Source organism: Salmo trutta, chromosome 13 (assembly GCF_901001165.1).
Source record: "Salmo trutta chromosome 13, fSalTru1.1, whole genome shotgun sequence".
Classification (NCBI taxonomy): Eukaryota; Metazoa; Chordata; class Actinopteri; order Salmoniformes; family Salmonidae; genus Salmo; species Salmo trutta.
In genome coordinates, this window is record NC_042969.1 from 20151871 (window position 1) to 20175477 (window position 23607).

At 42.9% G+C, this 23607-nt stretch overlaps 1 protein-coding gene across 3 annotated transcripts in view; it reads left to right on the forward strand.

The window, feature by feature from the left end:
• The first annotated feature begins 990 nt into the window (after window positions 1-990).
• Window positions 991-23607, forward strand: part of LOC115205413 (ras-GEF domain-containing family member 1C) — a 39975-nt gene continuing 17358 nt past the window's right edge. The window contains exon 1 of one of the 3 annotated variants that reach the window (XM_029771375.1): window positions 991-1576. Coding sequence is in view for 1 of the 3 variants with exons in the window: in XM_029771374.1 (XP_029627234.1) it covers window positions 18714-18756 (43 nt within the window). In the remaining 2 variants the exon portion in view is untranslated. Of the gene's footprint in view, window positions 1577-2941; window positions 3153-18546; window positions 18757-23607 lie in introns of those variants that run through there. The other 2 variants (XM_029771376.1, XM_029771374.1) reach the window with 2 other exon arrangements.

Here is a 23607-nt window from a genome sequence, read left to right on the forward strand (position 1 = left end):
TCTTCAAGAGCGAATGGAACGAACAATCAACTCTGTAGTTCTGTTCAGGACTACACGACAAGTCGCTCTCGTGGTGCCCAAGATCATAATGAGTTAATCGTTACATGATTCATTTAATCGGGCAACAACGAAACATAGTTAGTTGATTAGATAAATAACAGTCTTCAGATGAATGTTAAAGTCAACACACGACAACATTCTAGACAATTCTGTGCTTCCAACTTTGTGGCAAAAGTTTGGGGAATGCCCTTTCCTGTTGCAGCATGACAGTGCCCCTGTGCACAAAGCGAGGTCCATACAAAAATGGTTTATCGAGATCGGTGTGGAAGAACTTGACTGGCCTGCACAGAGCTCTGACCTCAACCCCATCAAACACCTTTGGAATGAATTGGAATGTCGACTGCGAGCCAGACCTCACTAACGCATTTATGGCTGGATGGAAGCAAGTCCCCGCAGCAATGTTCCAACGTCTAGTGGAAAGCATTCACAGAAGAGTGGAGGCTGTTATAGCAGCAAAGGGGGACCAACTCCATATTAATGCCCATGATTTTGGAATGAGATGTTCGACAAGCAGGTGTCCACATACTTTTGGTCATGTAGTGTATCAACACACTCATAAACTCAATTTGACAACAGTGACTAATTGTCAAATCAGTAAATAATTAACAAATAATATTATTATTAATTGTGTCATTATTTTATTAAAAAGAGTGTGTGTAAATCCAAAGGCAAACAATGAAATTCTATTCATGTGCTTTGATGTTCTATACATGTGCTATGACCTATTCATGCAGTGAATCAAACGCTTAATTCACACTATCAATAGATACATAGGATGAAAGAAATTGCTTGCTGGAGGCCGAGTAGGCTAATGTTGAGAGAGGCGGAGATGAGGACTCGTGCAGGTAGGTGTGTGTATTGAGAGAGAGAGAGAGAGAGAGAGAGAGAGAGAGAGAGAGAGAGAGAGAGAGAGACTCGCGGGTGACTTGTTTGCTGAGGATATTGGATTTCTCTATTCATCGTCGTTAGTTCTCTTTCCTCTCTGCCAGCTCTCTGAGGACGTCTGATGCGCTGACCAGCCCTGCTGTAGCCTGTCACTCTCGGGGTTGTCTGGCCGTGGACACAGACTGGACTGGACAGCCGTGATTGTTTTTTTAAAAGGAGCTGGTACATTACCACACCTTTGTTGCGCGTTGAAGACACTATATGAACAGTGAAGGGACTTTCCGCGAACGAAGAGACTCATGAATGGTTGGGTTTTATTTTACGCGTATTTCTCTGTGAAGGTTACGGATCTTGCTCAAGAATAAGGGCGTTTTAGAAGATCAAGGCAAGTGAATGACCACACGAATATATGTGCTACTGTAAACCAAGACATTGCCCGAGTAGACCCTAACGTCATTCCATTGTGGCTTAACACAAATCAGCTTCCTTGGATCTTACTTTTGTTTTGTTAGTGTATTTTTGCATAATATATATTTTCCCCCACGGATCTTTGGATTAGCAGAACTGTAGAATTAATATAATACAGGGAATACTCACCAAGAGGAAAGATGGGGAACAGTGTCTAGAACTGGTAAGTGAAGCGAGGTTACTATATGATAAACAGAATAATCGATTTAAATTTCATTCACGCACACATGCGTATGTGTGTGTGTGTGTGTGCGTGAGAGTGTTTAAGAATGACTTTATCTGCATTAAAATATGCTTGTGGCATATGTCAATCTTTGTCTATCCAATCAACGACAGAGCATTAAAACGTCAACATGCTGTCAGAAATAAAATAGTGCATGACTGAAGCATAAATTCACTTGTCATTGTTGGCTGTAACTACACTCTCCTATAGCATACATATTTATTTGTTCAGTGAAGGTAAAACGTTTGGTTTGGCTCTATGCTCCAGCATGTTGGATTTGAGATCAAATGATTTAAACGAGGTGACAGTACAGAATGTCACCTTTTATTTGAGGGTATTTTCATACATATGTTTTATCGTTTAGAAATGAAAGCACTTTATGTATCTAGTCACATTTTGGAGTCACTGGTAACTGTTTCTGAACACTTCGACATTAATGTGGATGCTACCATGATTACGGATAATCATGAATGAATCGTGAATAATGATAAGTGATACGTTTTTAGAGGCATAAATATCATAACATTTGATCTCAAATCCAAAATATTGGAGTATAGAGCCAAATGAAACGTTTTAGCTTCACCATCCAAATAAAATAAGTAGGAGAGTGTACATTCTCAATCTCTAATACAATTTAACTTTGTAGTATTATGCAAATGAGTTCAATAGATTACACAGCTATTGTTGTGCAGAGTGTTCTGCAGAGTGCTGGTCAAAAGTTGACCCCTATATAATAATTCCCGAGCAGCATCTCATTGGATCTACTACACTGGTCACGTTGCCTCTACTACCATGTTTGGATTACAAACCCAGTGACAGTAGGAGTCAGTGTTGCCAACAACCTCAACTCCAAGATGATATCATCCACAGAGTTGAGCACAGACTAGAGTTTTTTAAATTAACCTCCTGGCTCCTTCCAGTCACTATGCAGTTAATACTTCAAACATGTGCATTCTTAAACCCTTACCATGTACCTATGTTTGTCCTCTGTTGATGTGTGCCTTTCTTTGTTTGCTGAAATCCATACTTTTTTATAAAACATTAATCAAATACAACCATGAGTTTCCTTGCTGAGATTCAATTGTAACATTCCCACTGAGTTGCCACCTTAGAGCAACAGCAATAAGTAAACATGAGGAAAGAGTAAGAAATACACAGCTATCCTAAATAATGTAAATTCATTCCATTTAAACTACATGACTTGTATGCTAAACTTACCTTTCTTATCTTGCCTCTGTGTAATCATTAACCGTGCGGGGATACATTGTAAACGACTACTTCCTTAAACAGGGTGTTGCTGTTCTGCTCTTCACAGCACTAGTAGCATAACAGGCTAAATGCTATTTAGCAGTTCCTGGACTTACACCATTATTTTTGTTCGAATTATATCCATACAGTGTAGCCTAGTGTACAGCTTATGGATTTGAGGTCTGAGGATCATCATAGCCCCTGCGTAAATTTCTCACGTGTGTAGGATGATTTCGTAGAGAGCTTCTGAGGGACGTGTGTATCCCAGGTAGGCAAATTTATTCTCTATATCGTAATAGTCATAAATCAACAGTTATTGAATATTCAAACCATACAGAGGTACTGGAGCAGGAGACATGTTGGAGATGTGTCCCCAGTGGCATGTTGCCTATTATTTTCATTTCATTGTGAATGCGAACAGTATCCCAACTTTTTATAGAGCCTCAGCCACCTCTCACTGAACACACATTCACTCTGTCACAATCTATAAATGATGGATTCCTTGATACAGGATGTATTTGAGATTGTATTGCATGGATGGGTCCTCTATGAGGTATTATGATTATACTTGGCTTAGAAAACCTGTTAGGTGGGCAGAGACACTCAAGACCTTCCGGCTGACATCCACACCAAAGTCATTAGCCCTGCTACAACTTTCCCACACCCTCATCTCCAGTCCCCTCCACCCCTCGCCCCCACCCTGCCCCTCCCAGGACCCCAGGGTCAGAGGGGGAGTGAGGGGGTTCAGGTTTCCCACCCTCCCCTACCCACGCAGGCAGGCAGCATGGAGCTCCAGCCTCAGAGATCCTCCCCAGTAGACCTAATGCTACTGTAGCTGATCTTTTCACACAGAGATGCTCTAACCACCAGAACCCTGCATGTAGCCTTCTATAACCACCAGAACCCTGCATGTAGCCTTCTATAACCACCAGAACCCTGCATGTAGCTTTCTATAACCACCAGAACCCTGCATGTAGCCTTCTATAATCACCAGAACCCGGCATGTAGCCTTCTATAACCACCAGAACCTTGCATGTAGCCTTCTATAACCACCAGAACCTTGCATGTAGCCTTCTATAACCACCAGAACCCTGCATGTAGCCTTCTGTAACCACCAGAACCCTGCATGTAGCCTTCTATAACCACCAGAACCTTGCATGTAGCCTTCTATAACCACCAGAACCCTGCATGTAGCCTTCTGTAACCACCAGAACCCTGCATGTAGCCTTCTATAACCACCAGACCCCTGCATGTAGCCTTCTATAACCACCAGAACCCTGCATGTAGCCTTCTGTAACCACCAGAACCCTGCATGTAGCCTTCTATAACCACCAGAACCCTGCATGTAGCCTTCTATAACCACAAGAACCCTACATGTAGCTTTCTATAACCACCAGAACCCTGCATGTAGCCTTCTATAACCACCAGAACCCTGCATGTAGCCTTCTATAACCACCAGAACCCTGCATGTAGCCTTCTCTAACCACCAGAACCCTGCATGTCTTTCTATAACCACCAGAACCCTGCATGTAGCCTTCTCTAACCACCAGAACCCTACATGTAGCCTTCTATAATGACCAGACCCCTGCATGTAGCTTTCTATAACCACCAGAACCCTGCATGTAGCCTTCTATAACCACCAGAACCCTGCATGTAGCCTTCTATAACCACCAGACCCCTGCATGTAGCCTTATATAACCACCAGAACCCTGCATGTAGTTTTCTATAACCACCAGAACTTGAGCTTCTTACTGTTAACATCCATTTACCAACATGATATCGCTACTCTATGCACTCGCTGCAACTAAACTCAGCAACAACAAAAACATCCCTTTTCCAGGACCCTGTCTTTCAAAGATAATTCGTAAAAATCCAAATAACTTCACAGATCTTCATTGTAAAGGGTTTAAACACTGTTTCCAATGCTTGTTCAATGAACCATAAACAATTCATGAACATGCACTTGTGGAACGGTCGTTAAGACACAAACAGCTTACAGACGGTAGGCAATTAAGGTCACAGTTATGAAAACTTAGGACACTAAAGAGGCCTTTTTACAGACTCTGAAAAACACCAAAATAAAGATGCCCAGGGTCCCTGCTCATCTGGTTGAACGTGCCTTAGGCATGCGGCAAGGAGTCATGAGGACTGCAGATGTGGCCAGGGCAATAAATTGCAATGTCCGTACTGTGAGATGCCTAAGACAGCGCTACAGAGAGACAGGGCGGACAGCTGATTGTCCTCGCAGTGGCAGACCACGTGTAACAACACCTGCACAGGATCGGTACATCTGAACATCACACCTGCAGGACAGGTACAGGATGGCAACAACAACTGCCCAAGTTACACCAGGAACGCACAATCCCTCCATCAGTGCTTAGACTGTCCGCAATAGGCTGAGAAAGGCTGGACTGAGGGCTCGTAGGCCTATTGTAAGGCAGGTCCTCACCAGACATCACCGGCAACAACGTCGCCTATGGGCACAAACCCACCGTCGCTGGACCAGACAGGACAGGCAAAAAGTGCTCTTCACTGACAAGTTGCGGTTTTGTCTCACCAAGGGTGATGGTCGGATTCGCGTTTGTCATTGAAGGAATGAGCATTACACCGAGGCCTGTACTCTGGAGCGGGATTGATTTGGAGGTGGAGGGTCCGTCATGGTCTGGGGCGGTGTGTCACAGCATCATCGGACTGAGCTTGTTGTTATTGCAGGCAATCTCAACGCTGTGCATTACAGGGAAGACATCCTCCTCCCTCATGTGGTACCCTTCCTGCACGCTCATCCTGACATGACCCTCCAACAGGACCATGCCACCAGCCATACTGCTCATTCTGTGTATGATTTCCTGCAAGACAGGAATGTCAATGTTCTGCCATGGCCAGCGAAGAGCCCGGATCTCAATCCCATTGAGCACGTTTGGGACCTGTTGGATCGGAGGGTGAGGGCTAGGGCCATTCCCCCCAGAAATGTCCGGGAACTTGCAGGTGCCTTGGTCGAAGAGTGGGGTAACATCTCACAGAAAGAACTGGCAAATCAGGTGCAGTCCGTGAGGAGGAGATGCACTGCAGTACTTAATGCAGCTGGTGGCCACATGAGATACTGACTGTTACTTTTGATTTTGACCCCCCTTTGTTCAGGGACACATTATTCCATTTCTGTTAGTCACATGTCTGTGGAACTTGTTCAGTTTATGTCTCAGTTGTTGAATCTTGTTATGTTCATACAAATATTTACACATGTTAAGTTTGCTGAAAATAAACGCAATTGACAGTGAAAGGACGTTTCTTTTTTTGCTGAGTTTATGTAGTTTCACTTTAAAGTTGTAAAGTGAAACCTGGGCCCTTATCCACAAAGCGTCTCAGAGTAAGAGTGCTGTTCTAGGATCAGTTTTGCCTTTCAGAATAAGAATATGTGGACAGATTCTAGATCAGCAGTCCTACTCTGAGACGCTTTGTGGACACAGGCTCTGAGGGCTCAAGTTCCTCTTTGATAAGGGTTCCTGTGAGTCATCATGGCCAGGGTAGTCATTCAACCTCTTCCAGGTGGACTCCTGCACCACATGTGCCCCAATCCTCCAATCCAGGCCCGGTCTAGAGAGAGAAACAGGTGTGCGCCTAACGAGGGCATAATTTACTTTGACGTAATGTGAAATGGAAAGGGGCTTGCTACAGCCCAGAATGTGAGGTCATGTTGGGTAGTGTGTAGTCATGTCTCTCATGTCACACTGTGTCTCTGTCTTTCATGTCACATCATGTCTCTGTCTCTCATGTCACATCATGTCTCTGTCTCTCATGTCACATCATGTCTCTGTCTCTCATGTCACACTGTGTCTCTGTCTTTCATGTCACATCATGTCTCTGTCTCACATGTCACATTTGAGACACAGACATGATCGTGCAGTGGAATACAAACGTCATGGTCTTGAATGTTCTGTGTCCAGAGAAAAGGAGTGAGGAGACAGCGAAATGAAAGAAGAGCGGGACGATAGTGATGATAGTGATGATAGTGATGAAATGATGAAGGGAGAGTGTCTCTGTCTATCATGTCTCATCATGTCTCTGTCTCTCATGTCTCTGTCTATCATGTCTCATCATGTCTCTGTCTCTCATGTCTCTGTCTCTCATGTCTCTCATGTCTCATCATGTCTCTCATGTCTCATCATGTGTCTGTCTCTCATGTCACATCATGTTTCTTTCTCTGTCTCATCATGTCTCTGTCTCTCATGTCTCATCATGTCTCTGTCTATCATGTCTCATCATGTCTCTTTCTCTCATCTCTCATCATGTCTGTCTATCATGTCTCATCATGTCTCTGTCTCTCATGTCTCTGTCTCTCATGTCTCTCATGTCTCTGTATCTCATGTCTCATCATGTCTCTTTCTCTCATGTCTCATCATGTCTCTGTCTATCATGTCTCATCATGTCTCTGTCTCTCATGTCTCTGTCTCATGTCACATCATGTCTCTGTCTCTCATGTCTCTCATGTCTTTGTCTCTCATGTCTCTGTCTCTGATGTCACATTATGTATCTGTCTCTCATGTTACATCATGTCTCTGTCTCTCATGTCTCTCATGTCTCATCATGTCTCTGATGTCTCATCATGTGTCTGTCTCTCATGTCACATCATGTCTCTTTCTCTGATGTCTCATCATGTCTCTTTCTCTCATGTCTCATCATGTCTCTGTCTATCATGTCTCATCATGTCTCTGTCTCTCATGTCTCTGTCTCTCATGTCTCTCATGTCTCATCATGTCTCTGTCTCTCATGTCTCATCATGTCTCTTTCTCTCATGTCTCAGTCTATCATGTCTCATCATGTCTCTGTCTCTCATGTGTCTGTCTCATGTCACATCATGTCTCTGTCTCTCATGTCTCTAATGTCTTTGTCTCTCATGTCTCTGTCTCTGATGTCATATTATGTATCTGTCTCTCATGTTACATTATGTCTTTGTCTCTCATGTCTCTGTCTCTGATGTCACATTATGTCTCTGTCTCTCATGTCACATCATGTCTTTGTCTCTCATGTCACATTATGTCTCTGATGTCACATTATGTCTGTCTCTCATGTCTCATCATGTCTCTGTCTCTCATGTCTCATCATGTCTCTGTCTCTCATGTCTCATCATGTCTCTGTCTCTCATGTCTCATCATGTCTCTGTCTCTCATGTCTCATCATGTCTCTGTCTCTCATGTTACATCATGTCTCTATCTCTCATGTCACAATATGTCTCTGTCTTTCATGTCTCATCATGTCTCTGTCTCTCATGTCTCTCATGTCTTTGTCTCTCATGTCTCTGTCTCTGATGTCACATTATGTATCTGTCTCTCATGTCTCATCATGTCTCTGTCTCTCATGTCTCATCATGTCTCTTTCTCTCATGTATCATCATGTCTCTGTCTATCATGTCTCATCATGTCTCTGTCTCTCATGTCTCTGTCTCATGTCACATCATGTCTCTGTCTCTCATGTCTCTCATGTCTTTGTCTCTCATGTCTCTGTCTCTGATGTCACATTATGTATCTGTCTCTCATGTTACATCATGTCTCTGTCTCTCATGTCTCTCATGTCTCATCATGTCTCTGATGTCTCATCATGTGTCTGTCTCTCATGTCATATCATGTCTCTTTCTCTGATGTCTCATCATGTCTCTTTCTCTCATGTCTCATCATGTCTCTGTCTATCATGTCTCATCATGTCTCTGTCTCTCATGTCTCTGTCTCTCATGTCTCTCATGTCTCATCATGTCTGTCTCTCATGTCTCATCATGTCTCTTTCTCTCATGTCTCAGTCTATCATGTCTCATCATGTCTTTGTCTCTCATGTGTCTGTCTCATGTCACATCATGTCTCTCTCTCTCATGTCTCTCATGTCTTTGTCTCTCATGTCTCTGTCTCTGATGTCATATTATGTATCTGTCTCTCATGTTACATTATGTCTTTGTCTCTCATGTCTCTGTCTCTGATGTCACATTATGTCTCTGTCTCTCATGTCTCATCATGTCTCTGTCTCTCATGTCACATCATGTCTCTGTCTCTCATGTCACATCATGTCTTTGTCTCTCATGTCACATTATGTCTCTGATGTCACATTATGTCTGTCTCTCATGTCTCATCATGTCTCTGTCTCTCATGTCTCATCATGTCTCTGTCTCTCATGTCTCATCATGTCTCTGTCTCTCATGTCTCATCATGTATCTGTCTCTCATGTCTCATCATGTCTCTGTCTCTCATGTCACATCATGTCTCTGTCTCTCATGTCTCTCATGTCTCTGTCTCTCATGTCTCTGTCTCTGATGTCACAGTATGTCTCTGTCTCTCATGTTACATCATGTCTCTATCTCTCATGTCACAATATGTCTCTGTCTTTCATGTCTCATCATGTCTCTGTCTCTCATGTCTCTCATGTCTTTGTCTCACATGTCTCTGTCTCTGATGTCACATTATGTATCTGTCTCTCATGTCTCATCATGTCTCTGTCTCTCATGTCTCATCATGTCTCTGTCTCTCATGTCTCATCATGTCTCTGTCTCTCATGTCTCATCATGTCTCTGTCTCTCATGTTACATCATGTCTCTATCTCTCATGTCACAATATGTCTCTGTCTTTCATGTCACATCATGTCTCTGTCTCTCATGTCACACTGTGTCTCTGTCTCTCATGTCACATCATGTCTCTGTCTCTCATGTCACATCATGTCTCTATCTCTGATGTCACATTATGTCTCTGTCTCTCATGTCACATCATGTCTCTATCTCTCATGTCACATCATGTCTCTGTCTTTCATGTCACATCATGTCTCTGTCTCTCATGTCACACTGTGTCTCTGTCTCTCATGTCACATCATGTCTCTGTCTTTCATGTCACATCATGTCTCTGTCTCTCATGTCACATCATGTCTCTATCTCTCATGTCACAATATGTCTCTGATTTTCATATCACATTATGTCTCTGTCTCTCATGTCTCATCATGTTTCTGTCTCACATGTCACATCATGTCTCTGTCTTTCATGTCACATCATGTCTCTGTCTCTCATGTCACATTTGAGACACAGACATGATCGTGCAGTGGAAAACAAACGTTATGGTCTTGAATGTTCTGTGTCCAGAGAAAAGGAGTGAGGAGACAGCGAAATGAAAGAAGAGCGGGATGATAGTGATGATAGTGATGATAGTGATGAAATGATGAAGGGAGAGTGTCACAGTCCACAGTCAACAGGCTTCTAATTACCTCACAACATGGTAGCTATGGACGCCATGGCAACGCTCAGCACACAGTTAATCTTAGCTCTCTGGAATGCTGCGCAGCATTTGTGATGTCATTCAAGCAGAGTCTGTAAAATGTGATACTTGCCTCTACGCTACAGTTCATTTGGAAAGTATTCAGACCCCTTGACTTTTTCCACATTTTGTTACATTACAGCCTTGTTCTAAAATGGATTAAATACATTTTTTCCTCAACAACCTACATATAATACCCCATAATGACAAAGCGAGAAACGTAAAAGAAAAACAGAAATAACTTAGTATTCAGATCCTTTGTTATGAGACTCGAAATTGAGCTCAGATGCATCCTGTTTCCATTGATCATCCTTGAGATGTTTCTACAACTTGATGGGAGTCCACCTATGATAAAGTCTGTCTGTCTGTCTGTCTGTCTGTCTGTCTGTCTGTCTGTCTGTCTGTCTGTCTGTCTGTCTGTCTGTCTGTCTGTCTGTCTGTCTGTCTGTCTGAATGGCTGCTGTCTGTCTGTCTCTGATCCTGTCACAGCACATCTTTATGCTTCAGTAACAATGTCTCTGTCTCTCATGTCACATTGTGTCCCTGATGTCTCATCGTGTCTCTGATGTCACATCATGTCTCTGTCTCTCATGTCTCTATCTCTGATGTCATATCATGTCTCTGTCTCTCATGTCACATCATGTCTCTGTCTCTCATGTCTCTGTCTCTGATGTCACATTATGTCTCTGTCTCTCATGTCACATCATGTCTCTATCTCTGATGTCACATTATGTCTCTGTCTCTCATGTCACATCATGTCTTTGTCTCTCATGTCACATTATGTCTCTGATGTCACATTATGTCTCTGTCTCTCATGTCTCATCATGTCTCTGTCTCTCATGTCTCATCATGTTTCTGTCTCTCATGTCACATCATGTCTTTGTCTGTCATGTCACATTATGTCTCTGATGTCACATTATGTCTCTGTCTCTCATGTCACATCATGTCTTTGTCTCTCATGTCACATTATGTCTCTGATGTCACATTATGTCTCTGTCTCTCATGTCTCATCATGTCTCTGTCTCTCATGTCACATTATGTCTCTGTCTCTCATGTCTCATCATGTCGCTGTCTCTCATGTCACATCATGTCTTTGTCTCTCATGTCACATTATGTCTCTGATGTCACATTATGTCTCTGTCTCTCATGTCTCATCATGTCTTTGTCTCTCATGTCTCATCATGTCGCTGTCTCTCATGTCACATCATGTCTTTGTCTCTCATGTCACATTATGTCTCTGATGTCACATTATGTCTGTCTCTCATGTCACATCATGTCTCTGTCTCTCATGTCTCATCATGTCGCTGTCTCTCATGTCTCATCATGTCTCTGTCTCTCATGTCTCATCATGTCTCTTTCTCTCATGTCACATCATGTCTCTGTCTCTCATTTCACATCATGCCTCTGTCACTCCACTGTCCAGTAGGGGTAATAAGGGATACAGTTAAATTAAATCAGAATCTTGACAGACATTATGAAATTAGTAATGCAGCGATATTAGATTTGTATCGGTTGCCAATTACTTGTAGTTGATTGCGTTATGCGGCAATTCTTTTTTCATGATTATGCAAAATCAATGTAAAGAACATTTGACAATCCTTTTTGATTCGCACCAAAAGATCTTATGGTAACTAGAGAGTTATTTATTCTGTCCAGGCACTGATGCTCTACCAACTGAGCTACAGAGGAACCACCCTACTGAACAAAAATAGAAAAGCAACATGCAACAATTTCAACAATTTTAATGAGTTGCAGTTCATAGAAGGAAATCAGTCAATTGAAATAAATACATTTTGCCCTGATCTATGGATTTCACATGACTGGGCAGGGGTGCAGCCATGGGTGGGCCTGGGAGGGCATAGGCCCACCCACTTGGGAGCCAAGCCCATCCAATCAGATCAGTTTTTCCACAAAAAAAAGGGCTTTATTACAGACAGAAATACTCCTTAGAACCCTTCCTCACAAATTCTTTAACGACGTTGTAGGCGGCGTATGGTAGAGAAATTAACATTAAATTATCTGGCAACAGCTCTGTTGGACATTCCTGCAGTCAGCAGGCCAATTGGACACTTCTTCAAAAGTTGTGACATTTGTGGCATTGTGTTGTGTGACAAAACTGCACATTTTAGACACACACACACTCCCAGGTAGTGTTTATTGGAAGAATATTCCCAAAGAGGTTTGCGCTGGGGATTGATGAAGCTGGTCCAGGATGGTGGTGGCTGTTCAACAGAGGGATTTAGTGAAAGGGTTCATGTTATGCTTAGCCTCTCTCTCTCTCACTGATATGCCTTACCACAGAAAGAGGGCGGGTGGCGTATGGGTTGAGAAATGGAATACTGCAACGGTAACTTGATAGTTTGTGTGTGTGTGTGTGTGTGTGTGTGTGTGTGTGTGTGTGTGTGTATGTGTGTGTGTGTGTGTGTGTCTACATGTGTGCATGTGTGTAACACAATACACTCATTTGTCTGCAGCTGAATCCCCCACACCACAAACAAAGGAAGGCGGTTTATGGTTTGTTAGAAAGCGCGCTGAGACATAAGCTTGGTATTTTTCGCTCTCTATGTTGGCGTTAACTCCACTCAACTTGGCAGAAGCGGCCCTGGCCTTACTCATTCTCCTCAGGCATAGTGCTGGACGCCAATAGACTTTTGGGGTCCTGTTGTGACTGTGGAGAATGGTGAGCCAAAATGGCTCCCATGCCAGCAGTCCCCACTGGGAGGACAGGCTGCTGAAGGACCATCTGTACAGGCATCCTGACATGCAGGGTTGGGAAGTAGGGCAGGGAAAGGAATGGATGGACTAGTGGAGGGGAAAGATGCGATATAGTGGAGAGAGAGAAAAACAGAATGATTTATTATTGTGATGATCAATAACTACTGCGCTCAGATGACATCCTTTTTAAACACAGAGATAAAGCCCACAGAATCACCACAAAGCAAACAACTTTCAAAGAACAGCTCCGATATAGGCCAGTAGTGCTACAACGCTCTGAAGCACTCTCACTCTCACTACGCCCCAAAACAGTGTCAGCACTACAAGTATGCCAATGTTTTTTAGAGCAGTTCCTAAAAATGGAAAAGGCGCTAAAATAATGAACTTGCTAATAGAGTTAACAAGCGGAGCTGAAATTAGATGACAAGTGTTATAGATGTTCAGAGAGGAGAGAGTTAGGGGAAGGGAGAGGAGAGAGTTAGGGGGAGGGAGAGGAGAGGAGAGAAGAGAGAGTCAGGGGGAGGAGGAGAGGAGAGAGTCAGGGGGAGGGGGAGAGGAGAGGAGAGAGTTAGGGGGAGGGGGAGAGGAGAGAGTCAGGGGAGGGGGAGAGGAGAGGAGGAAGTTAGGGGGAGGGGAGAGAGTTAGAGGGATTGGATGAAGTTAGGGGGAGGGGGAGAGGAGGGAGTGAGTTAGGGGGGAGAGGAGGGAGTGAGTTAGGGGGAGGGGAGGGGGTTGGGGGGTGAGTTAAGGGGAGGGGAATGGAGTAAGTTAGGGAGAGGGGAGAGGAAGGAGTTAGGGGGAGGGGAGAGGGGGGAGTTAGGGGGAGGGGAGAGCAGGGTGTTAGGGGGAGGAGAGAGGAGAGGAGGGACATAGGGGTATGGGGAGAGGAAGGAGTTAGGGGGAGGAGAGAGTTAGAGGGAAGGGAGAGGAGAGGAGGGGAAGAGGAGAGGCTGAGGAAGAAAAGTGTCTCTGACCGAACGAGTAAGAGAAGGTTTCCTCAGACAGATGGCCTCAGGCTTCCTGCCCTGGGGTGGAATGTCTCCTACTCACAGGTTCTCACCCATTCTCATTCTTCTTCTCACCCCTATTCATCCCTTCTTACCTCTTCCTCACCCCACCTCCTGAATTACCTTTGAACTAGGAAATGACAACAACAAAACAAAGTGTGGTACCATACCCATAGAGGATGTTTCATGTCACCATTGGCATCTGAGAGGTGACTCTGAAAGGTTTTTGTAATATCTTCCTCATTCATAACCCACTTGAATATAAGGATATTGCCGATCCAATTGGCTGTCAGTTATAACATGTTCTACTATATAGATGTCCAGAGGGAGCTGATACACTTTATATACAACTGTACGTAGTAGAGGTCGACCGATTATGATTTTTCAATGCCAGTAACGATGCCGATTATTGGAGGACCAAAAAAAGCTGATACCAATTAATCGGCAAATTTTTATATATATATTAGTAATAATGACAATTACAACGATACTGAATGAACAATGAACACTTTTATTTTAACTTAATATAATACATCAATAAAATCAATTTAATCTCAAATAAATAATGAAACATGTTCAATTTGGTTTAAATAATGCAAAAATAAAGTGTCGGAGAAGAAAGCAAAAGTGCAATATGTGCCATGTAAGAAAGCTAACGTTTAAGTTCCTTGCTCAGAACATGAGAACATATGAAAGCTGGTGGTTCCTTTTAACATGAGTCTTCAATATTCCCAGGTAAGAAGTTTTAGGTTGTAGTTATTATAGGACTATTTCTCTCTATACCATTTGTATTTCATATACCTTTGACTATTGGATGTTCTAATAGGTACTTTAGTATTGCCAGCCTAATCTCGGGAGTTGATAGGCTTGAAGTCATAAACAGCGCAATGCTTGAAGCATTGCGAAGAGCTGCTGGCAAACGCAGTAAAGTGCTGTTTGAATGAATGCTTACGAGCCTGCTGCTGCCTACCACCCCTCAGTCAGACTGCTCTATCAAATCATAGACTTAATTATAATATAATAACACACAGAAATACGAGCCTTAGGTCATTAATATGGTCAAATCCAGAAACTATCATTTCGAAAACAAAACGTTTGTTCTTTCAGTGAAATATGGAACCGTTCCATATTTTATCTAACGGGTGGCATCCATAAGTCTAAATATTGCTGTTACATTGCACAACCTTCAATGTTATGTCATAATTGTGTAAAAGTCTGGCAAATAAGTTTGCAACGAGCCAGTCGGCCCAAACTGTTGCATATACCCTGACTCTGTGTGCAATGAACGCAAGAGAAGTGACACAATTTCCCTAATTTAATATTGCCTGCTAACATGAATTTATTTTAACTAAATATGCAGGATTAAAAATATATACTTCTGTGTATTGATTTTAAGAAAGGCATTGATGTTTATGGTTAGGTACATTCGTGCAACGACTGTGCTTTTTCGCAAATGCGCTTTTGTTAAATCATCACCCGTTTGGCGAAGTTGGCTGTCTTTGTTAGGAAGAAATGGTCTTCACACAGTTTGCAACGAGCCAGGCGGCCCAAACTGCTGCATATACCCTGATTCTGTTCCACAGACCGCAAGAGAAGTGACACAATTTCCCCAGTTAAAAGAAATTCATGTTAGCAGGCAATATTAACTAAATATGCAGGTTTAAAAATATATACCTGTGTATTGATTTTAAGAAAGGCATTGATGTTTATGGTTAGGTACATTGGTGCAACGACAGTGCTTTTTTCGCAAATGAGCTTGTTAAATCACCCGTTTGGCGAAGTAGACTGTGATTCAATGATAAATTAACAGGCACCACATCGATTATATGCAACGCAGGACAAGCTAGATAAACTAGTAATATCATCAACCATGTGTAGTTAACTAGTGATTATGTGAAGATTGATTGTTTTTTATAAGATACATTTAATGCTAGCTAGCAACTTACCTTGGCTCCTTGCTGCACTCGCATAACAGGTAGTCAGCCTGCCATGCAGTCTCCTCGTGGAGTGCAATGTAATCGGCCATAATAGGTGTCCAAAAATGCTGATTACCGATTGTTATGAAAACTTGAAATCGGCCCTAATTAATCGGCCATTCCGATTAATTGGTTGACCTCTAGTATATAGACACCCCTTCAAATTAGTGCATTCGGCTATTTTAGCCACACCTGTTGCTGACCGGTGTATAAAATTGAGCACACCGCCATGCAATCTCCATAGACAAACATTGGCAGTAGAATGGCCTGACTGAAGAGCTCAGTAACTTTCAATGTGGCATGGTCATACGATGCTCTTTTTTTATAAGTAACCTTTATTTAACTAGGCAAGTCAGTTAAGAACAAATTCTTATTTTACAATGGCGGCCTACCCCAGCCAAACCCGGACGACCCTGGACCAGTTGTGCGCCGTGCAATGTGATGTGATGCAGCGGTGACACCTCTAACACTGAGCTGCAGTGTCTTAGACCGCTGCACCACTCGGGAGCCCCTTATTAGAGCACCAAAGTGGAGACCAACTCCATGTTAATGCCCATGATTTTGGAATGAGACGTTCGACGAGCAGGTGTCAACATACTTTTGGTCATGTGCTGAATGACAGACTAAATACTTGTAATAAATCCTCTGTCTCCTCCCTGCTAGATACTGTCTCTCAGACATAGGATAACAGCTAGGATCTCTGCCTGCTGCTGTACAGAGACACAACTGGTCTTGTCTTCGCTTCACTCTGACTTTGGGAGTGATAAATTGACATGAATCACTGTAAAACAGCCCGGGTGTCTACACTGCCTCAGCCTCTCTAGGCTTTTATACAGGCTTTTATACAGCAAGGTCTCTGAATAAGACACTAAAACAGCCTGGGCCAGGCTGAATAAAAGTTGGAAGAGGGGCTCTCAACCTTGGATTGACCCTGGTGTAAACAAAGCCCTGACTGTACTCAGGAAGCAGTGGATCTTACCCCCTGACCTCTAACCCTTGACCTCTGTGTCTGAGAGGGCAGACTGAGATTTAATGCCTGACTGAATCAGCTGGTCTATTGTGAATCTGTCCTCAATGGCCCTACTTATTAACCCTTTAACCCCAGTAGGCCCCTTAATCCTATATGTCTAAGAATCCAGACAGAGATTTGCTACCTCACTGATTCAGCCAGCCGCTCCCACTCCTCTCTCCACTACACTACAGTCTGATTTTAGAGTTGTCCCCAATTCACCAACTCCCCTGAACTCGAACCTCTGTGTCTGAGAGACCAGGCTGGTAGCTGTGTCTCTCCTCTCTCTCCTTCCTCTCCTTTCTGCCTCACTGACAGACTGGCAGGTGTGAGTCATTCAGGTTGGGGAACAGGTTTCACAGAGAGAGAGGGGGGTAGAGCGAGAGAGGGGGAGAGAGACAGAGAGAGAGAGAGAGAGAGAGAGAGAGGGGTAGAGAGAGGAGGAGAGAGAGAGAGAGAAAGGGGGGTTAGAGAGAGAGAGGGGGTAGAGAGTGAGTGGGGTAGAGAGAGAGTGGGGTTAGAGAGAAAGAGGGGGAGTAGAGAGAGTGGGGTAGAGAGAGTGAGGTAGAGAGAGTGAGGTAGAGAGAGGGGGCAGAGGCAGAGAGAGGTGGGTAGAGAGAGAGGGTAGAGAGAGAGGGGATAGAGAGAAAGGGGGGAGTAGAGAGAGAAGGGGGAGAGAGAGAGGGGTTAGAGAGAGAGGGAGAGAGAGATGAGGTGAGAGAGGTGGAGAGAGACAGAGAGAATACAACGTAAAACACCAAATAATGCATGCAGAGCAAAATTAGGCCGATACCCACTAATTATCAAAATCCAGAAAAGAGCAGATCAATTCTACAACCACCGATTCCCAAACCTTACATAACAAAACCATCATCTGCAGAGAGATGAACCTAGAGAAGAGTCCCCTAAGCAAGCTTGTCCTGGGGCTCTGTTCACAAACAGACCCCACAGAGACCCAGGTCAGCAACACAATTAGACCCAACCAAATCATGAGAAAGCAAAAAGATAATTACTTGTCACATTGGAAAAAATGTACCAAAAAACTGAGCAAACTGGAATACTGGCCCTAAACAGAGAGTACACAGTGGCAGAATATCTGACCACTGTGACTGACCCAAAATTAAGGAAAGCTTTGACTATATACAGACTCAGACCTGTCTCTCAAGAGAAGACAGGCTATGTACACACTGCCCACAAAATGAGGTGAAACTGAGCTCCCTCAGATTACACAGACACACAAAGAATTCAAAAACAAACCCAATTTTGATAAACTCCCATATCTATTGTGTGAAATACGACAGTGTACAATCACAGCAGGATTTGTGACCTGTTGCCACAAAAAAAGGGCAACCAGTGAAGAACAAACACCATTGTAAATACAACCCCATATTTATGTTTTTTTCTTTTCCCTTTTGTAGAGAGGAGAGTGTGTCTCTGTATGAGAGCGACAATGAAAGAGAGAAAGAAAGAAAGAAAGAAAGAAAGAAAGAGAGAAAGAAAGAAAGAAAGAAAGAAAGAGAGAAAGAAAGAAAGAAAGAAAGAAAGAGAGAAAGAAAGAAAGAAAGAAAGAAAGAGAGAAAGAAAGAAAGAGAGAAAGAAAGAAAGAAAGAGAGAAAGAAAGAAAGAAAGAAAGAAAGAGAGAAAGAAAGAAAGAAAGAGAGAGGGAACATGTGAAGAAAGAGAAAGATATGGAGGGAGGAGTCTGACAGCCTCAGTCAAGCGAATGCCTTTCTTTCAAGGGCGGAGTGTGTGTGCTCACGGGCGGTATGTGTGTGTGTGTGTGTAAATCTCTGCAGACAGTGGCACCCTGTGTTAATCCTGACAGAACAAAGCAAGCGGCTCCCCATGATGCTAAGGATAGCAGCCCCACTGGAACAAAAGGTTGTCTGTAGGTGGCTGTATATCTACTCCACTGCACAATGAGACTTACATCTGTCAAGATTCTAGACACACACACGCTTTTGCTGCTGCTGTTGGTCTCGGCCAGGTAGTATGATAAACACCTGCTGTGTTTTAGTTGATGTGATGTTCCAGGCCTTATGGGAATATGACAGAAGAAAATCTTAATCCTTAATTGTCTATTAGCTATGTTGTCTATGACATTAGCTAACATTAGCTAATAGCTAATAACAATGTAGGCTGTGTATAGCGGTTATGTTATGAAGGTTTGGCTTGGAAGGGTTTTTTCGCCTGGTCACATACAGCTGATGTGTTGTGCACTGAAGTCCACAAGCGAATGTAAAAGGTGAGAGGAGGAGAGCACGTAGATGAGAGAAGGAATTATACAACAATCACAGGTATCATGCTGTTTGTATGTGGCTGCTATGAAAGTGAACTGTGTTCGCATGTGATCAGGGGTGTATTCATTCTGCCGAGTCTGTTGAAAAACGCTTCTTAAACGGATGCAAACGTAATGAAATGAGGATAAACATAGCTGAATACACCCTAGATCAGCTTGATGCAGGCAAGATTGTGCAAGGCTGTTTTGAATGTGGCACTAACTGTCACCTTGATTACACATGTTTCTCTCGACCTGTGCACCTACATTGTAAACTTTCATTCATAGGCTAGGTTGTAGCAACCTCATGATGGGTATAGGTAAAATGTGAGTATCATGTAGTAGCCTAAACATTGGGTGAATGGAATATAAAGGACAGTCATCCAATATGCTGTAATATAAATAAGGCCATGCTCATAAAGAAAATAGTAATTCTCCCTCATCCTAAACGTCACCGACCGCCACTGGTCCGAACTGGTTTGGCCTACTAACTAATATGATCCCACTATGGAAAGGGGAGACTCTCAATGAACACAATCATGTTCTCCGTTTGCAATGACTCCCCCCCAACTCTCACAAGACTTGTCTGAAGGTAATCGCAGTACCGATTAAAATGAATGGAAGAATGGAATAGCCTTCCCTTGGAGATCAAGCAAATAAAAAGTAAAATGTTTTTCATTTGGACAAGGTTGTCTAAGTAAGGGAAACCACTCCACTGACCCTTGTGCCCCTACTGCTGGTCAGGTGTATTGATTTGAAGGATCGGTATGATGTGTAATTAATAGATTGTTTTAATATGAAATGAATATAGTTCATTTTTAAGGTTAGGGAGAAGTGCAGTGAATTGTGCCACTTTTTAGGATGTCAATATAAATTAATGTATTTATGGTTGTTTGTCATTTTGTCTTGTCTTTTAATCATTATGTGTTATTGTTTTAACCATCGAGGACCACTTTGGAAATAAGTGTTTTAATGAATACTTTCAGTGATATCCTCTTTGTCCACATTGTGCATTTTGTTGTATATGTCTGCTGCCCAAAATCAATTCAATTCAATTCAATGGAGGTAATTTTGTGCCAACAAAAAAGGAGTTAAATATGTATAAAAAAAAAACTAAAATGTTTCCTGAGCTTTCTTATATCTCCTAGACATAGGGCAGACACTTCAAAACCTTCTTCCGTATGATAGATTTTTTTACAGTCTGTTTTTCCATTTATGAATGTGTTATTCAATGCATTTCTGTGGGCTATAGAAGTATTGCCCAAATTCAATATTTGATCAAATAACTACAAAAGTGTTATACCTACAGGTATAGCCGTGGGAAGTAGCCATGCTGAAAAATCATAATATATATATATTTTTTATGTTTTATTTTTTATATTTTATGACAAAAGTAGTGCACTGGGCCTGTAATAGTGCTGTATTAGCGGACCAATATAAATACATAAATACTGAACCTCCCTTTGACTTTTAGAGATGTTAAAAGCAGGTTGGTTCTACAGTAGGTTATGAGTGTGTCTGCAGGGGGATCTCACCTATTTTGCTGGAAATCGTGCAAAAAAGCATTGCAGAATAGTTCCTGAAGATGTGTCTGATACGGTAGATGTGTGTATTATTGTTTCCTATACTGCTAGACCATGATGCATCACCTGGCGATGTCGTCATGTCATGAATAAATGATGGGGGTGGTTTGTGTGTTTCTGCGTGTGTGTGCGTGCGTGTGCCTGCGTCCGTGTGTAACAGAGGTACCAACTGAGCACCCACACACTCACACGCACACTCATGCTCATCCGCTCATCCGTCTCTGGGCTAATACAGGGGATTAGTTTCTACAAACAGTGGTGACACATGGTTGAACTCACAGATGTCCTGCCACATCCATCATGGCCACAGAGCTGTACAGGCCTAACTACACAGTCAACCAGTCAGCCAGTCAATCAACCAGTTAGTTATCCAGTCAGTCAGCCAGTCATCCACTCAGCCAGCCAGTTATCCAGCCAGCCAGTCAGTCAGCAAGCCAGACAGACAGCTAGCCAGTCATAGTCATTCAGCCAGTCAGTCAGCCAGGCAGTCATCCAGGCAGTCAGCCAGTCAGCCAGCCAGTCAGACAGTCAGCCAGTCACTCAGCCAGACAGTCAGCCCTGCCTTACATAGGAAATGCTTACTGTAGGGACCCCACTAGGACAGCATAGAGCTGGCAGTGCCAGGGTAATCTATACCACAGCAGTGCTACTGCAAGGACACGCTGGGCTTTCCCCAGCATAATCAGATCTAGACAATTATATACCTAAAATACTGATAAAAAGTGAGATATTTATTGATTGATTTTATTGGACAATTTAAAAACACAGTACAACCACAATGCAGATAATGGCTTCTAATTGGGTCAGAATATATCTCAGACCTCACAATCCATTGTTTTAATTCACTTTGCTAAATCCTGTTGCTTTTTCATGTCATTTATCACCAAACAGTCAAAAAGGTCAGAGACTAAAGTGGTGACAGTGTGTGTGCCAGCCTGCCTGTGTGTGTGTGCCTATACGTGTACATGCTGTGAAATAGATGCACCCTGTCAGAGGAGGAGAGTTACGTCAGAAGACTAGAATGTTGTTAGGTCCCAGACAGGTGGAATGTGACAGCTTAATGAAAGGAGTGGGGTGTTGACTGCTGGCCTAAATACCTCCTTTCTCCCCTCAATGGATGCTGTTATTTATGTCACTGTGTCACAGTCTGAACACACTGAACTGCTGATTACCATGACCTCTGCCTTTCAACCAAAGACAAGGAAATGTCAGCTGCTTTAAAGAACCTTTTATCAGAGATGATGCAGGCAAAGTAGAATGACAGCCACCCTCTCCCGCTTCCCCTTCCCCCACCCTGTGTGTGTGTGTGTGTGTGTGTGTGTGTGTGTGTGTGTGTGTGTATGTGTATGTGTATGTGTATGTGTATGTGTGTGTGTGTGTGTGTGTGTGTGTGTGTGTGTGTGTGTTTGCTTGCGTGTGTGCGTGTGTGTGTGTGTGTTTGTTTGTTTGTATGTGTTTGTGTTTGCGTGTATAATATGTGCAAAGAAACAAAGGGAAGAGGATGTCTTGGAGAGGAAACTTGATAAGCGTCACAATCTCACATTGCTACGTCGGCTTGACATCTCACCTCTTAGGTGTTGTAGACGGGGTCTGGAGGTACAACAAATTTCCTGCAATTCTACACAGTTTGACATCTATTAAGCCTCTCGAGAGGTATTTTAAGGGGTATATGGAATGGTATTTTGAAAACACAGTTTAAGTGGAAGGTCTATCCCCAACCCCCTAAAAAAGTATAAGTAATTTCGTTTTTAGGGAAAACAGATTTGCAACTTCCTGCATTTCAACACATTTTGCCATGGGGCAGAGAGAAACAATTTCAGTTTTATAATGCTATTTTGTCATAAGTCATTTTGTCATAAGTCTTATAATTTTTTTGCAGTTTTAAAGCTAAATTCCTGCTACTCTACACGTTTTGCCCTGAGGCTGAGAGAAAATGTTTCAGTTTTAAAGTAACTGTCCATTGAAAGTCTCACTTCATAAAGTTTATATTCTGTGGACTCACACCCAAATAATTTTGTTGATTCATCCTATACACGTATTTGTGGCCAAAGCATACATTGGAGATGTTTTATTATTTCTAAAACACCTCAAACTTGTATCTCAAATAGACCATTTAAAAAATGCTTGCTATTTCCTCATACAGGATGATGTCATCCTCCTGAGGAGGATGAGCTGGCCAATCAGCATGAATATTTTTAATGACCAATATATGCCCACAACATTCTGTTGTTGGGGTACACCCACACAAAAAAATTGCCTTTTAACATACTTCATTACAATTTCAATCATAATGGAATTAATTAAGGCCAAATGTTATAGAACTCTGGAAACACTGGGCAGTTACTTTAAAGGTCGACTTTGGGCAAAAAAATAAAAAAATAGAGAGTGATGTCTTGAGAGCCAGATGAGGGGTAGAGAGAGGGATGAGGGGTAGAGAGAGAGGGATGAGGGGTAGAGAGATAGAGATGAGCGGTAGAGAGAGAGAGATGAGGGGTAGAGAGAGAGAGATGAGGGGTAGAGAGAGAGAGATGAGGGGTAGAGAGAGAGAAATGAGGAGAAGAGAGAGAGACCAAGGGTACAGAGAGAGAGAGAGATGAGGGGTAGAGAGAGAGATGAGGGTTAGAGAGAGAGATGAGGGTTAGGGAGAGAGGAAACGGAACACTTTCTTACGGCAAAGGTCTCAACGGCGACAGTATGACACACATTTCCCCTCTTGTATTACATCGTCCTTGGAGACGGCCGGCTGGGGGTTGGGGGGGTATTCCATTTCCCCCAACAACGGAGGCCGTGGCTGGCAGGTTGTAAAGTCACTGGGATGGAATGAGTGTGTAGTGGAGACTGAACTAGAGATAATGCTCTGAGAGGGTAAACAGCTAGC